The sequence below is a fragment of the Notolepis coatsorum genome, assembly GCF_963971535.1.
Source record: "Notolepis coatsorum genome assembly, chromosome: 4".
In the NCBI taxonomy this organism is placed as follows: Eukaryota; Metazoa; Chordata; class Actinopteri; order Aulopiformes; family Paralepididae; genus Notolepis; species Notolepis coatsorum.
The window spans coordinates 754,378-770,961 of NC_140168.1; the positions used below are offsets into that span (position 1 = coordinate 754,378).

General features: G+C 46.4%; 1 protein-coding gene across 1 annotated transcript in view; it reads left to right on the forward strand.

The window, feature by feature from the left end:
• Positions 1-504: 504 nt before the first annotated feature.
• Positions 505-16,584, forward strand: part of LOC311226810 (dnaJ homolog subfamily C member 16-like) — a 60,699-nt gene continuing 44,619 nt past the window's right edge. The window contains exons 1-6 of the mRNA XM_084312216.1: positions 505-582; positions 2,179-2,364; positions 6,839-6,905; positions 9,075-9,414; positions 13,606-13,790; positions 16,413-16,517. Coding sequence (XP_084168342.1) covers positions 2,189-2,364; positions 6,839-6,905; positions 9,075-9,414; positions 13,606-13,790; positions 16,413-16,517 — 873 coding nt within the window. The 5' untranslated portion in view covers positions 505-582; positions 2,179-2,188. The remainder of the gene's footprint in view (positions 583-2,178; positions 2,365-6,838; positions 6,906-9,074; positions 9,415-13,605; positions 13,791-16,412; positions 16,518-16,584) is intronic.

Below are 16,584 nucleotides of genomic sequence, written 5' to 3' on the forward strand. Positions count from 1 at the left end.
TCAAATTATTGTAAGGAAGGGGCAGGGCTTGATAAGTTGTTTTACTTCCCCCTGTTCCTTCTCGAACACTTACTGTATGGAAATAGTCTTTGACTATTTACCTTTTTGTTTTTTAAACTTATTTTATGTTTCTATGTTCGAGACAAATAAAAATAAAATAAAATAAGACCGTAAAATAAAAAACTTCATTCATTCATTCAACATAAAACTCAAACTCCCAGAGTTCCATTCGTCTCTGTGACTCCTCCCCCTCTCTCTCTCACAGCAGCTTCCGGGAGTTCACGTCAACATTATCCTGACGGACGTCACTCTGAAGAACAACAAGCACTATGTGTCTCGGCAGCAGCATCGGTTGAACATATTGTGTTTGAGGTTTGAAATCTTTATTAATAAAATACTTGTGGCTTTTCAAGCGAGCTAGCTAGAAGACAGCGGGCTAACTTAATAATAACGTAACGTCAGAATGAAAAAAATCAATACAGTGCTGCTGTTTTTTTTTGCTGAGAATGAATGGAACTAGATGGAGTCTCTGGATGATGTGCTGCTAGCTGGCTGGCTGCTGGTAGAACGAGCTGAGTGACGGTACAGTACAGTGTACAGTAGCTCCCGACACACTAGCTAAGAGACAGCAGTCTGTACTGTACTTTACTGTACCCAGTCTGCAGTATAGCGTGTTGTTGTTGATGCATCCTGCACACATCACCTATAATATCTAATGTTACATCCTGCACACATCATCTATAATATCTAATGTTACATCCTGCACACATCACCTATAATATCTAATGTTACATCCTGCACACATCACCTATAATATCTAATGTTACATCATCACATCATCTATAATATCTAATGTTACATCCTGCACACATCACCTATAATATCTAATGTTACATCATGCACACATCACCTATAATATCTAATGTTACATCATGCACACATCATCTATAATATCGAATGTTACATCATCACATCATCTATAATATCTAATGTTACATCATCACATCATCTATAATATCTAATGTTACATCATCATCACCTATAATATCTAATGTTACATCATCACATCATCTATAATATCTAATGTTACATCATCATATCATCATCTATAATATCTAATGTTACATCCTGCACACATCATCTATAATATCTAATGTTACATCCTGCACACATGAATGAATGAATGAAAACTTTATTAACAGATTGCAGAATGGGTACAATACAGTACGGCTCAATACACACAATTGTTAAGGGGATGCAGACCAGAGAAAGACTTTCGTCTTGTTTCCATCAGGGTCCCCCATTTTCAATTCATAGTGACATTTATGACATACACAACATACATGACATTTATGGCATAGGGACATACATGACATACAGGTATTTAGTACTGTTACATTTGTGACATATACGATATGCAAATATGCAGTACTGTTACCCCTAGATCCTGACAGAGAATATACATATGATGGGGAGGAGACTGTACATTAGGAGGGGGTGGGTGGGTGGGAGAGAAATATACATACGGCGGGGAGAGATTATATACATGCGGTGGGGGGGTGGGGGGGTTTGGACATTTATGGTGGCCAGTTTCGAATTGCAGCCTCCCGTAGGTGCTCTTTGAGAGCGGTTTTGAATGTGGGTAGTGATTCACATTCCTTTACAGCTGTGGGTAGGGCGTTCCACATTGATGTGGCATAATTGCGAAACGTGTTCAGTCCCTTGTTTGAGCCGAATCTGGGTTGAACATGATTTGTTGAGCTTCCTCTGGTGTTGTGGTCGTGGTATTCACTGACCTTCTGCCAGTATAGCTAGCATGCATGATGCAAAGCATATCACCAGATGAGATTGTCAAGTGTAGTACACTACACATAAACAGTACTGTATATTTGTAGATCTGATATGTCATAAATGTATAGATGTAGCAGTACTGTCTATCTGTATGTCATGTATGTCATTTATGTCACGATGAATTGAAAATGGGGGACCCTGATGTAAACAAGACGAAAGTCTTTCTCTGATCTGCATCCCCTTAATAATTGTGTGTATTGAGCCGTACTGTATTGTACCCATTCTGCAATCTGTTAATAAAAGTTTTCATTCATTCATTCAGATGAGATTGTCAAATGTAGCCCTTTGTCACTCAAAACCTACCCAATTATGTATGCTTTCCCTTAGGTAGCTAATAATGGCAACGTCAAACATGTCTCTGCCATTGGCTGCTGCTGTGGTCCTGTTGTTCCTCCTGGTGGCAGGACCTGGGTACTGCGCCTCTGAGGCAGACCCATACAAGATCCTAGGAGTGACCAGGAGTGCCAGTCAAGCTGAGATCAAGAAAGTCTACAAGCGACTTGCTAAGGAATGGTAAGTAAGCCCGCCAGTCATAAACAAGACTAAAGTCTTTCTCTGGTCTGCATCCCCTTAACAATTGTGTGTATTGAGCCGTACTGTGTTTTGTAGCCATTCTGCAATCTGTTGATACAGTTTTCAATCAATCAATCAATCAATCAATCAATCAATCAATCAGTCACAATAAACCACATCCTCGTAATGTTTTGCCTAGTAGTAGTAACCCAGTGTCTGGTGCTTGTTAACCATTTCACTACCACACTACAGAAGGTTAACCCTTTCACTACCACACTACAGAAGGTTAACCCTTTCACTACCACACTACAGAAGGTTAACCCATTCACTACCACACTGCAGAAGGTTAACCTTTCACTACCACACTACAGAAGGTTAACCTTTCACTACCACACTACAGAAGGTTAACCCTTTCACTACCACACTACAGAAGGTTAACTTTTCACTACCACACTACAGAAGGTTAACCCTTTCACTACCACTACAGAAGGTTAACCGTTCACTACCACACTACAGAAGGTTAACCTTTCACTACCACACTACAGAAGGTTAACCTTTCACTACCACACTACAGAAGGTTAACCCATTCACTACCACACTACAGAAGGTTAACCTTTCACTACCACACTACAGAAGGTTAACCTTTCACTACCACACTACAGAAGGTTAACCCTTTCACTACCACACTACAGAAGGTTAACTTTTCACTACCACACTACAGAAGGTTAACCCTTTCACTACCACTACAGAAGGTTAACCTTTCACTACCACACTACAGAAGGTTAACCCATTCACTACCACACTACAGAAGGTTAACCTTTCACTACCACACTACAGAAGGTTAACCCTTTCACTACCACACTACAGAAGGTTAACTTTTCACTACCACACTACAGAAGGTTAACCTTTCACTACCACACTACAGAAGGTTAACCCTTTCACTACCACACTACAGAAGGTTAACCTTTCACTACCACTACAGAAGGTTAACCGTTCACTACCACACTACAGAAGGTTAACCTTTCACTACCACACTACAGAAGGTTAACCGTTCACTACCACACTACAGAAGGTTAACCTTTCACTACCACACTACAGAAGGTTAACCGTTCACTACCACACTACAGAAGGTTAACCTTTCACTATCACACTACAGAAGATTAACCCTTTCACTACCACACTACAGAAGGTTAACCTTTCACTACCACACTACTGGCCGCTATGAAAACCAGAGACAAAAAATGCTCTGAGTTTCGTAAAAGTCAGTCAAAGCTTACTAAAAGCACGAGCAGTGAACTCCAAGCCCACGTGACTGAACTCAAACTAGAAAGAAACAGACTAAGAAACGACGTAAACTCCATGATCAAAACTGCAAAAAAGAATTTCATCAATGACAAAACTGAGAAACAAAAACAAACCACGTGAACTTTGGAAATTACTCAATAATCAACTAGGATGCAGTAAAAAACTTAAAACCAGATTCTCAAACATAAACATAAAAACGGACAACACGCTCATCACAGACAAGCTGGATGTAGCCAATTACTTGACAACATCCCCTCCAAATTCCTTAGAGACTCAGCAGCCGCCATCACCCCAATCATCACACACATAATAAACCTCTCCATAAAACAGGGACACGTCCCCAAGGACTTCAAAATTGCGAGGGTGACCCCTCTGCACAAAAAGGGCAGCAAATTAGACCCAGGCAACTACCGCCCTGTTTCTATTCTCACCTCCATCTCGAAAGTCATGGAAAAAATAGTCTACGAACAGGTCGAAAAGTACCTAGCGGAAAAAAATCTAATCTACGAATTCCAATCTGGCTTCAGAACATCCCACTCCACTGACACATGCCTTCTCTATTTGAATGACCACATCAAACAAGAGGTGGACGCAGGCAAATACTGCGGCATGGTCATGCTGGACCTACAAAAGGCCTTTGACACGGTCAATCACTCCATTCTGATTGACAAGCTAAAAGCAATTGGTTTTGATAGTCTATCAGTGAGCTGGATGCAATCCTACCTTGAGGGCAGGGAACAGATGGTGGAGGTAAACGGTACCCTATCCCCCCCTCTCACAGTGAGCTGTGGTGTTCCACAAGGAAGCATACTAGGACCGCTACTGTTCCTAATTTATGCAAATGACATGTCGTCAGCTTGTGACTGCAACTTGTTCCTGTTTGCGGACGACTCAGCCCTGCTGGTCTCTGACAAGAACAAGTTACAGGTTGAAAAAACCCTCAGCTCTGAACTAGGCAGAATCTGCATATGGCTCGCTGATAACAAACTATCATTACACATGGGCAAAACAGAGTCCATTCTCTTCGGTTCAAATAACAAACTCAGCAAGACCGACGGCTTCTCAGTTACAGTGGGTGACAATATTGTCACAAGGAAAGATGAAATTACCTACCTGGGTTCCATCCTAGAGGCTAATCTCTCCTGTGACAAAATGGCATCCAATGTAATAAAAAAAGTCAACCAACGAACTCGATTCTTGTACCGGATCTCCTCTCTGGTAAACAAGAATACCCTGAAGACTCTGGCAGGAGCACTCATTCAGGGGTACTACGACTATGCTTGCACCTCATGGTACCAAAGCACCTCAAAGGCGCTAAAAACAAAATTACAAACATCTCAAAACAAACTGGTCAGACTACTGCTTGACCTTACTCCTAGAACCCACCTCACCCCTGCCCACTTTGACAACCTAGGATGGCTTAGAGTAGATGACAGAGTACAGCAACTTGCAATGGGCCTGGTCTACAAGATACACTACACGACCAAGGTACCCATGTACATGGCAAAATACTTCCCAAAGGTCAGTGAATACCACGATCACAACACCAGAGGGAGCTCCACAAATCATGTTAAACCCAGATTCGGCTCAAATAAGGGACTAAACACGTTTCGCAATTATGCCACATCAATGTGGAACGCCCTACCCAAAGCTGTAAAGGAATGTGGATCACTACCCACTTTCAAAACCTCTCTCAAGAGACACCTACGGGAGACTGCAATGCAACACTGGCCCCTGTAAATATCCTAACCCAACCCCCTCCAATGTACAGTCATTTACCTAGTATGGTCTTGTCAATAGTCCAATGTACAATTTTGTTTGTTTGTACAGAGTCCCCCCCCCCCCCTCAATGTACAGTTTTGCTTGTTTATACAATGTGCCCCCCCCCCCCCCCCCACCCACCTCCAATGTAAATTACCCAGTATGATTGTCAATATCCCAGTGTACCCAACCCCCCCCACCCAACCTCCTCCAATGTACAGTTTCTACGTCAAATGTATATACTCCCTTTTCTTGACTCCTTCTGTATCACAAACAGTACTGTATTTGCAAATCTGGTATGTCATAAATGTATAGATGTAGCAGTACTGACTATCTGTATGTCATGTATGTCATATATGTCCTGATGAATTGAAAATGGGGGACCCTGGTGTAAACAAGACGAAAGTCTTTCTCTGGTCTGCATCCCCTTAACAATTGTGTGTATTGAGCTGTACTGTATTGTACCCATTCTGCAATCTGTTAATAAAGTTTTCAATCAATCAATCAATCAATCAAGGTTAACCTTTCACTATCACACTACAGAAGGTTAACCTTTCACTACCACACTACAGAAGGTTAACCGTTCACTACCACACTACAGAAGGTTAACCTTTCACTATCACACTACAGAAGATTAACCCTTTCACTACCACACTACAGAAGGTTAACCTTTCACTACCACACTACAGAAGGTTAACCTTTCACTATCACACTACAGAAGATTAACCCTTTCACTACCACACTGCCCTTTCAGTAGGAGGGGAACCACGTTGTGAGTATAGTGTCTTAACCCTTTCACTGCAACACGACAAAGGGTTAACCCTTTCACTACCACACTACAGAAGGTTAACCTTTCACTACCAACCGTCTGTAGTGTGGTAGTGAAAGGTTAACCTTATGTAGTGTGGTTTAGGGCTGCACGATTTTGGGAAATAATCAAATTGCGATTTTTCTGACAGATATTGCGATTGCGATAAAATTTGCGATTATAATAAAAAGAAATTAAGCAGCCCCACATAGGTTTATTGTCAAATGCGGCTTGCATCTGGCCTACGCACTGGGTCTGTTCGGGACACCGAGCCTGAAAATGTTTCTTTTTACCTGGGAATCTAAACTTCACAACCCACAATCTAAAACCCATTACCTCCCTCTCCCAAATATCTTGTATCTCAATGGGACTTCCTGATTAAAAAAAAATAAAAAGTTTAAAAAAAAGAAATTTGCGATTAAATTTTTTTTTGTGATTTGCTAATTGCATGATTTCAAATCGCGATTTCGATTTTTAAATCAATTAATCGTTCAGCCCTAGTGTGGTTGTGGTTATTTATTTAAATGTCCCTCAGGATGAATAAAGTATTTCTATTCTATTCTCTTGTAATCGACCTCTCACACCTCTCTCTCCCTCAAGGCATCCAGACAAGAACAAACACCCGGACGCTGAAGACACCTTCATCAAGATCACCAAGTCCTACGAGGTTAGATCTTCCTTTTTCACAAACGTTACATTTACATTTAGACATTTAGTCATTTAGCTGAAACGCTTTTAACCAAAGCGACTTACGAGTTCTGTACGACAACAGGTCAAGGGTGCAACTCTGGCAGCTGAGGGTCAGTAAGGTTGTTCGTCAAACAGTGTCGAACTTGAGTGCTACAGTCTTGAGTGCAGAGTGGTATATAGACATGTTGGCATAGTAGGCAGTAATATAGGCCAGGTACAGTAGATATAGGCCAGGTACAGTAGATATAGGCCAGGTACAGTAGTAATATAGGCCAGGTACAGTAGATATAGGCCAGGTACAGTAGATATAGGCCAGGTACAGTAGATATAGGCCAGGTACAGTAGTAATATAGGCCAGGTACAGTAGATATAGGCCAGGTACAGTAGATATAGGCCAGGTACAGTAATATAGGCCAGGTACAGTAGATATAGGCCAGGTACAGTAGATATAGGCCAGGTACAGTAATATAGGCCAGGTACAGTAGATATAGGCCAGGTACAGTAGATATAGGCCAGGTACAGTAGATATAGGCCAGGTACAGTAGATATAGGCCAGGTACAGTAGATATAGGCCAGGTACAGTAGATATAGGCCAGGTACAGTAGATATAGGCCAGGTACAGTAGATATAGGCCAGGTACAGTAGTAATATAGGCCAGGTACAGTAGATATAGGCCAGGTACAGTAGATATAGGCCAGGTACAGTAGATATATAGGCCAGGTACAGTAGATATATAGGCCAGGTACAGTATAATATAGGCCAGGTACAGTAGATATAGGCCAGGTACAGTAGATATAGGCCAGGTACAGTAGATATAGGCCAGGTACAGTAGATATAGGCCAGGTACAGTAGATATAGGCCAGGTACAGTAGATATAGGCCAGGTACAGTAGTAATATAGGCCAGGTACAGTAGATATAGGCCAGGTACAGTAGATATAGGCCAGGTACAGTAGATATAGGCCAGGTACAGTAGATGACTCAGGTACAGTAGATATAGGCCAGGTACAGTAGATGACTCAGGTACAGTAGTAATATAGGCCAGGTACAGTAGATGACTCAGGTACAGTAGATATAGGCCAGGTACAGTAGATGACCCAGGTACAGTAGATGACTCAGGTACAGTAGATGACTCAGGTACAGTAGATATAGGCCAGGTACAGTAGATGACTCAGGTACAGTAGATGACTCGGTAGCAACGTGCATATTAAAAGTCAGTTTGAAGGTTAGTAGTTTGCCTTTGTTTTTTCTCCTTCATTTCAGATATTGGGATAAATAAAGTATTTATATTATATTCTATACATGTTTAGTATAAGAGTGTAATATACTCTATAGCTCCCAGTCAAGTTCTGCATCTCCTTCAAACTCCTGCCCTCGCCACCAGTCCCTCCATGCCCTCGCCACCAGTCCCTCCATGCCCTCGCCACCAGTCCCTCCATGCCCTCGCCACCAGTCCCTCCATGCCCTCGCCACCAGTCCCTCCATGCCCTCGCCACTAGCACACTCCATGCCCTCGCCACCAGCACACTCCATGCCCTCGCCACCAGTCCCTCCATGCCCTCGCCACCAGCACACTCCATGCCCTCGCCACCAGCACACTCCATGCCCTCGCCACCAGTCCCTCCATGCCTTCGCCACCAGCACACTCCATGCCCTCGCCACCAGCACACTCCATGCCCTCGCCACCAGCACACTCCATGCCCTCGCCACCAGCACACTCCATGCCCTCGCCACCAGCACACTCCATGCCCTCGCCACCAGCACACTCCATGCCCTCGCCACCAGCACACTCCATGCCCTCGCCACCAGCACACTCCATCCTGGAACCTACCATCCTCTGATCTGGGTCTCCTCTCCATGCCCTCGCCACCAGGTTGCAGACTTTCTGTGACAGAGCCTTCAGCCTGGCGTCCCCCCCCCTCTGGAACTCTCTCCCCCCCCGACCCTGGACACCTTCAAAACAGCTCTCAAGATGCACATTTTCACCAAGATTTTCCCCATCAGTTAGTTTAGATTAGATTTAGGTTTCATTAACCCTCTACCTGCCCTCACCCCCCCCCCCCCCCTAGCCCTCTTGACTGTGAAGCGACCTTGGGTCTCCTGAAATGCGCTATAAAAATTTAGATTCATTATTATTATTATCATTAGATCTTATCCAGCGATGAGAAACGGGCCAACTACGACCGCTACGGCCAGACGGACGACACCCAGCCGTACGGCCACCACCACGGCCACCACCACGCCCATCGGCCCGACAACTTCTACTTCGACGAGTCCTTCTTCACCGACCCCTTCAGCAGCAACAACAAGAACACCCGGGACTTCGCCGACAGCCGGCACGCGCTGCACTTCCACCAGTACGTCAACGACGTGGTCCCCGAGAGCTTCAAGAGGCCGTACCTGATCAAGATCACCTCCGACTGGTGCTTCAGCTGCATCACCATCGAGCCCGTCTGGAAGGAGGCGGTGCAGGAGATGGAGCTGCTGGGTAAGAGTCTGGAAGGAGGCGGTGCAGGAGATGGAGCTGCTGGGTAAGAGTCTGGAAGGAGGCGGTGCAGGAGATGGAGCTGCTGGGTAAGAGTCTGGAAGGAGGCGGTGCAGGAGATGGAGCTGCTGGGTAAGAGTCTGGAAGGAGGCGGTGCAGGAGATGGAGCTGCTGGGTAAGAGTCTGGAAGGAGGCGGTGCAGGAGATGGAGCTGCTGGGTAAGAGTCTGGAAGGAGGCGGTGCAGGAGATGGAGCTGCTGGGTAAGAGTCTGGAAGGAGGCGGTGCAGGAGATGGAGCTGCTGGGTAAGAGTCTGGAAGGAGGCGGTGCAGGAGATGGAGCTGCTGGGTAAGAGGACGAAATGCGCGTCGAGATTATATTAGCGGGGGAAATTGTGAAAGTGTGGGTGACGCCTGTGCACCGCCGGCCAACGGGAGAGGGTCTCTCGCGAGTCTCTATGACCAACAAAAAAAACGTATTAAAAAACTTTTCCGAGATTTCGGGACTAAGGGGGTGTGGCCTAATGGGGCGTGGTCTACGGATCGGGGGAGTGGTCAACATCGACCAATGAAAGAGGATATCCCTACCGAGTCCAATGGCACAACCCGCAAGTCTCGACGACAAACGGTTCAAGAGATACACTGAGGGGGTGTGGCCTAAGGGGGCGTGGTCTAAGTATCGGGGGAGTGGTCAACATCGACCAATGAAAGAGGATATCCCTACCGAGTCCAATGGGTCAACATAGACCAATGAAAGAGCACATCCCTACTGAGTACAATGACACAGCCCGCAAGACAGAGGGCGCTGTCAAGCAATTCAGTACTGCTACACAGAGGGGCGATTAAGGGTTAAGTCCATGAGAGGTCATTGGCAGGTCAGCTGTAGCCATAGGCCATGAGCCACACACCTGTTACCTAATTAGAGCCATGGGCCATGAGCCACACACCTGTTACCTAATTAGAGCCATGGGCCATGAGCCACACACCTGTTACCTAATTAGGCACGAATGACTTGCACTTTCGATACAATGCATTTCAATGAGGGCAGACACATGACTGCATTGTCACGATGATTAAAAGCAAACGATAAGAGATGAAGCGTTGGGGAGCTCCCGTAGCTCACTGCATATCTCGGCGCTATTTCTGCGTCGGGGAAAACCGTGCTCGTCACGGATCTGGGGGACACGAGTTCGATTCCCGGACCCGCCGTCATTTCTCAGAATGTCTTCCCCTGCTCTACATCCCATTTCAACCTGTTTCTGTCGGTCATGCTTGACCAGAAAAGCGATAAACGCTAAAAAATAAAGTTTAAAAAAAAAAAGAGATGAAGCGTTGTGAAGCGCACATGAGCACTTCAAGGAGTAGGTGAAGGGTTGTGTGCGATATTGTGGCATTCCGTCGACAATTGTGGCCGCGGTGACGATCGGAACAGAAGGGGGGAAAAGCGATAAAACCAGCCTATTCCTAGAGTGCGAACACATTGGTGTCTATGGGGAGGAGAACCTTCAAAGAAATGAGATAGAAATGTCCAATTCCATTTATTTTCTTTTGTGAGCGAGCCGACAGCCGTGTCATCGTTTTGATGTTTTTTTTTTTCTACGTCCAAAATTGAGATCAGTGTCACAATTTACCCAAGGTAGTGGAAAAAAAAATATTTCAGCTCCTGCACTCTAACTTGCAATGCATTTCCAATGGGACCGAAATGTTCCCGTTTAAAGTCGGTTCGTAGCCAAACGGTGCGGTGAAACTTTCCGAAAAGTAATAGCGCTGTTGCCATAGTCAAGCCGGTCGTTTTGATACCTTGCACGTGTATGGGGCGCGAACGCTCTGGGCGGAGTTTTGTTTGCAAAATCGGTGGAATAAAGAAAGAATAATAAAAAGAGTATAGATTCTAGCCAGGGTTTAGCTGTAGCCTTGTCCCCACTAGCCAGGGTTTAGCTGTGCTGTGGCCTTGTCCCCACTAGCCAGGGTTTAGCTGTGCTGTGGCCTTGTCTCCACTAGCCAGGGTTTAGCTGTGGCCTCGTCTCCACTAGTCAGGGTTTAGCTGTGGCCTCGTCTCCACTAGTCAGGGTTTAGCTGTGCTGTGGCCTTGTCTCCACTAGCCAGGGTTTAGCCGTGCTGTGGCCTCGTCTCCACTAGTCAGGGTTTAGCTGTGGCCTTGTCTCCACTAGTCAGGGTTTAGCTGTGGCCTTGTCTCCACTAGTCAGGGTTTAGCTGTGGCCTAGTCTCCACTAGCCAGGGTGTAGCTGTGCTGTGGCCTTGTCTCCACTAGTCAGGGTTTAGCCGTGCTGTGGCCTCGTCTCCACTAGTCAGGGTGTAGCTGTGCTGTGGCCTCGTCTCCACTAGTCAGGGTTTAGCTGTGCTGTGGCCTTGTCTCCACTAGCCAGGGTTTAGCTGTGGCCTCGTCTCCACTAGCCAGGGTTTAGCTGTGCTGTGGCCTTGTCTCCACTAGCCAGGGTTTAGCTGTGCTGTGGCCTTGTCTCCACTAGCCAGGGTTTAGCTGTGCTGTGGCCTTGTCTCCACTAGCCAGGGTTTAGCTGTGGCCTCGTCTCCACTAGTCAGGGTGTAGCCGTGCTGTGGCCTTGTCTCCACTAGTCAGGGTGTAGCTGTGCTGTGGCCTTGTCTCCACTAGCCAGGGTTTAGCTGTGCTGTGGCCTTGTCTCCACTAGTCAGTGTTTAGCTGTGCTGTGGCCTTGTCTCCACTAGCCAGGGTTTAGCTGTGCTGTGGCCTCGTCTCCACTAGTCAGGGTTTAGCCGTGCTGTGGCCTCGTCTCCACTAGCCAGGGTTTAGCCGTGCTGTGGCCTCGTCTCCACTAGTCAGGGTGTAGCTGTGCTGTGGCCTTGTCTCCACTAGCCAGGGTTTAGCCGTGCTGTGGCCTCGTCTCCACTAGCCAGGGTTTAGCCATGCTGTGGCCTCGTCTCCACTAGCCAGGGTTTAGCCGTGCTGTGGCCTCGTCTCCACTAGCCAGGGTTTAGCCGTGCTGTGGCCTGTCAGTGAGTGTTGTATATAGAACCTGGCCAGACCTGGCTGGATCCTGGCTGAGACAGACACCGTTCACAACCTGGCCAGCCGCCAGACCGGGCTGGGCCTGTTGTATCTTCATGGTTTACCTTGTGCACCACAGTTGGTGGTGTTTGTTTAACCTTTATTTACCCAGGGTAGGTTCTCTGAGCACGGATGCTCTTTTTCAGGAACGCCCTGCTTCACATTCACACAGTTCCATTCACACATGGGAGCTGCCCAGTACAACCACAGTCTGACACATGGGAGCTGCCCAGTACAACCACAGTCTGACACCTGGGAGCTGCCCAGTACAACCACAGTCTGACACCTGGGAGCTGCCCAGTACAACCACAGTCTGACACCTGGGAGCTGCCCAGTACAACCACAGTCTGACACCTGGGAGCTGCCCAGTACAACCACAGTCTGACACCTGGGAGCTGCCCAGTACAACCACAGTCTGACACCTGGGAGCTGCCCAGTACAACCACAGTCTGACACCTGGGAGCTGCCCAGTACAACCACAGTCTGACACCTGGGAGCTGCCAGTACAACCACAGTCTGACACCTGGGAGCTGCCCAGTACAACCACAGTCTGACACCTGGGAGCTGCCCAGTACAACCACAGTCTGACACCTGGGAGCTGCCCAGTACAACCACAGTCTGACACCTGGGAGCTGCCCAGTACAACCACAGTCTGACACCGTTGGCCACTGAGCAACTCCACTGGAGCAGTTGGGGGTTAAGTGCCTTGCTCAAGGGTGTACATTTTGAAAGGTTGCCTAGTAACTAGTAGTTATTCTGTCATCCCTGAAGTATGTTTGTGATGGAATTCGGGCGTCATAGCAGCATGGGGGAGGGGAGGTACAGGTATGGTCAGGGTAATAGTAGAAAGACATAAATATAGGCAATAACATTAGATCTGAATATAAAAATATGAGAAGAAATAAACAGTGTAAGCAATGTAATTAACTCTGAATATAAAAATATGAGAAGAAATAAACAGTGTAACAAAGGTTCTTATATTTTATATATATTATAGGGTCGTATTATATATTACAATAAATGTAGGCAATAAGGACGTTGATTGCTTAATTATGAATACAAAAATAACCAACGGAGGAATGTGTGTGTGTGCGTGTGTGTGTGTGTGTGCGCGCGTGTGTGTGTGCGTGCGTGTGTGTGTCCTTCACAGGGGTGGGGATCGGCGTGGTGGACGTCGGGTACGAGAGGCGGTTAGCCAATCACCTCGGTGCTCACCGCACCCCGTCGATACTCGGCGTGATCAACGGCAAAGTGACGTTCTTCCACTACGCCGTGGCCACACAGCACCTGAGGCAGTTCGTGGAGGACCTGCTTCCCCAGAGGCTGGTGGAGAAGGTAACTATCAGACCTGCTGCCTCAGAGGCTGGTGGAGAAGGTAACTATCAGACCTGCTGGTGGAGAAGGTAGATATCAGACCTGCTGCCCCAGAGGCTGGTGGAGAAGGTAACTATCAGACCTGCTGGTGGAGAAGGTAACTATCAGACCTGCTGGTGGAGAAGGTAACTATCAGACCTGCTGCCTCAGAGGCTGGTGGAGAAGGTAACTATCAGACCTGCTGGTGGAGAAGGTAACTATCAGACCTGCTGCCCCAGAGGCTGGTGGAGAAGGTAACTATCAGACCTGCTGGTGGAGAAGGTAACTATCAGACCTGCTGGTGGAGAAGGTAGATATCAGACCTGCTGGTGGAGAAGGTAGATATCAGACCTGCTGGTGGAGAAGGTAACTATCAGACCTGCTGGTGGAGAAGGTAACTATCAGACCTGCTGGTGGAGAAGGTAGATATCAGACCTGCTGGTGGAGAAGGTAACTATCAGACCTGCTGGTGGAGAAGGTAGATATCAGACCTGCTGGTGGAGAAGGTAGATATCAGACCTGCTGGTGGAGAAGGTAACTATCAGACCTGCTCCTCTGGTGGAGAAGGTAACTATCAGACCTGCTGGTGGAGAAGGTAGATATCAGACCTGCTCCTCTGGTGGAGAAGGTAACTATCAGACCTGCTGGTGGAGAAGGTAGATATCAGACCTGCTCCTCTGGTGGAGAAGGTAACTATCAGACCTGCTGGTGGAGAAGGTAACTATCAGACCTGCTCCTCTGGTCCAGAAGGTAGATATCAGACCTGCTCCTCTGGTCCAGAAGGTAGATATCAGACCTGCTCCTCTGGTCCAGAAGGTGAATGAATGAATGAAAACTTTATTAACAGATTGCAGAATGGGTACAATACAGTACGGCTCAATACATACAATTGTTAAGGGGATGCAGACCTGAGAAAGACGTTTGTCTTGTTTACACCAGGGTCCCCCATTTTCAATTCATATAGACATATATGACATACAGATAGTCAGTACTGCTACATCTATACATTTATGACATATCAGATTTGCAAATACAGTACTGTTTGTGATACAGAAGGAGTCAAGAAAAGGGAGTATATACATTTGACGTAGAAACTGTACATTGGAGGAGGTTGGGTGGGGGGGGTTGGGTACATTGGGATATTGACAACCATACTGGGTAATTTACATTGGAGGTGGTTGGGGGGGGGGGGGGGGGGGGGGGCGGGGGGCACACTGTATAAACAAGTAACACTGTACATTGAGGGGGGGGGGGGGAGGAGACACTGTACAAACAAACACAATTGTACATTGAACTATTGACAAAACCATACTAGGTAAATGACTGTACATTGGAGGGGGTTGGGTTAGGATATTTACAGGGGCCAGTGTTGAATTGCAGTCTCCCGTAGGTGTCCCTTGAGAGAGGTTTTGAAAGTGGGTAGTGATCCACATTCCTTTACAGCTTTGGGTAGGGCGTTCCACATTGATGTGGCATAATTGCGAAACGTGTTTAGTCCCTTATTTGAGCCGAATCTGGGTTTAACATGATTTGTGGAGCTCCCTCTGGTGTTGTGATCGTGGTATTCACTGACCTTTGGGAAGTATTTTGACATGTACATGGGTACCTTGGTCGTGTAGTGTATCTTGTAGACCAGGCCCATTGCAAGTTGTTGTACTCTGTCGTCTACTCTAAGCCATCCTAGGTTGTCGAAGTGGGCAGGGGTGAGGTGGGTTCTAGGAGTAAGGTCAAGCAGTAGTCGAGGTAGATATCAGACCTGCTCCTCTGGTCCAGAAGGTAGATATCAGACCTGCTCCTCTGGTCCAGAAGGTAGATATCAGACCTGCTCCTCTGGTCCAGAAGGTAGATATCAGACCTGCTCCTCTGGTCCAGAAGGTAGATATCAGACCTGCTGGTGGAGAAGGTAGATATCAGACCTGCTGGTGGAGAAGGTAGATATCAGACCTGCTGGTGGAGAAGGTAGATATCAGACCTGCTTCCTCAGAGCGGGCATGGCCAACCGCATTTCACTGTATGCCCTGGTATGTGATTAATAAACTCTTGAATCTTGAATCTTGAGTTGTAGTTAGGGATGTTCGATATTGGCTTTTTTACCGATATCCGATATACTGATATTGTCCAACTCTTAATTTCCGATACCGATATCAACCGATACCGATATATGCTGGGTTCCCCCCCCCCCCAAAAAACGGAATAATTTCAGATTACATATCTGTTGTCGTGGAATTAACAACATTATGCATACTTTTGACAATAAATAAAAGAAGAATTTGTTCTTACTTACTTGCCTGGGTAAATAAAGGTTAAATAAATGTTAATAATAAATAAATAAAATAAATATTTTAATTTATTTTGAAAACCGATACCGATCATTTCCGATATTACATTTTAATGCCAATATCGGTAGGCCGATAATATCGGACATCCCTAATTACTACTATTACTATTGTTTTATTGCACAATCGTAGCGGGCATGGCCAACCTCATTTCACGGTATGCCCTGGTATGTATGTGATGAATAAACTCTTGCATCTTGACTTGTAGTATTAATATGTCGGCTACATGTATCTGTTCGTTCATGATATCATTTCACTGTAACATCAGGTGACGGACAGGAATGACCTGCAGTTTCTGACCAACTGGCACGACCTCAACAAGCCACACGTTCTCCTGTTCGACCAGGTGCCCACCGTGCCTCTGCTGTACAGGGTAAGAGACCCTCCTGTAGTGCCCACAGTGCCCTCCTGTGATGATGAACTCATCATATATAGGAGGC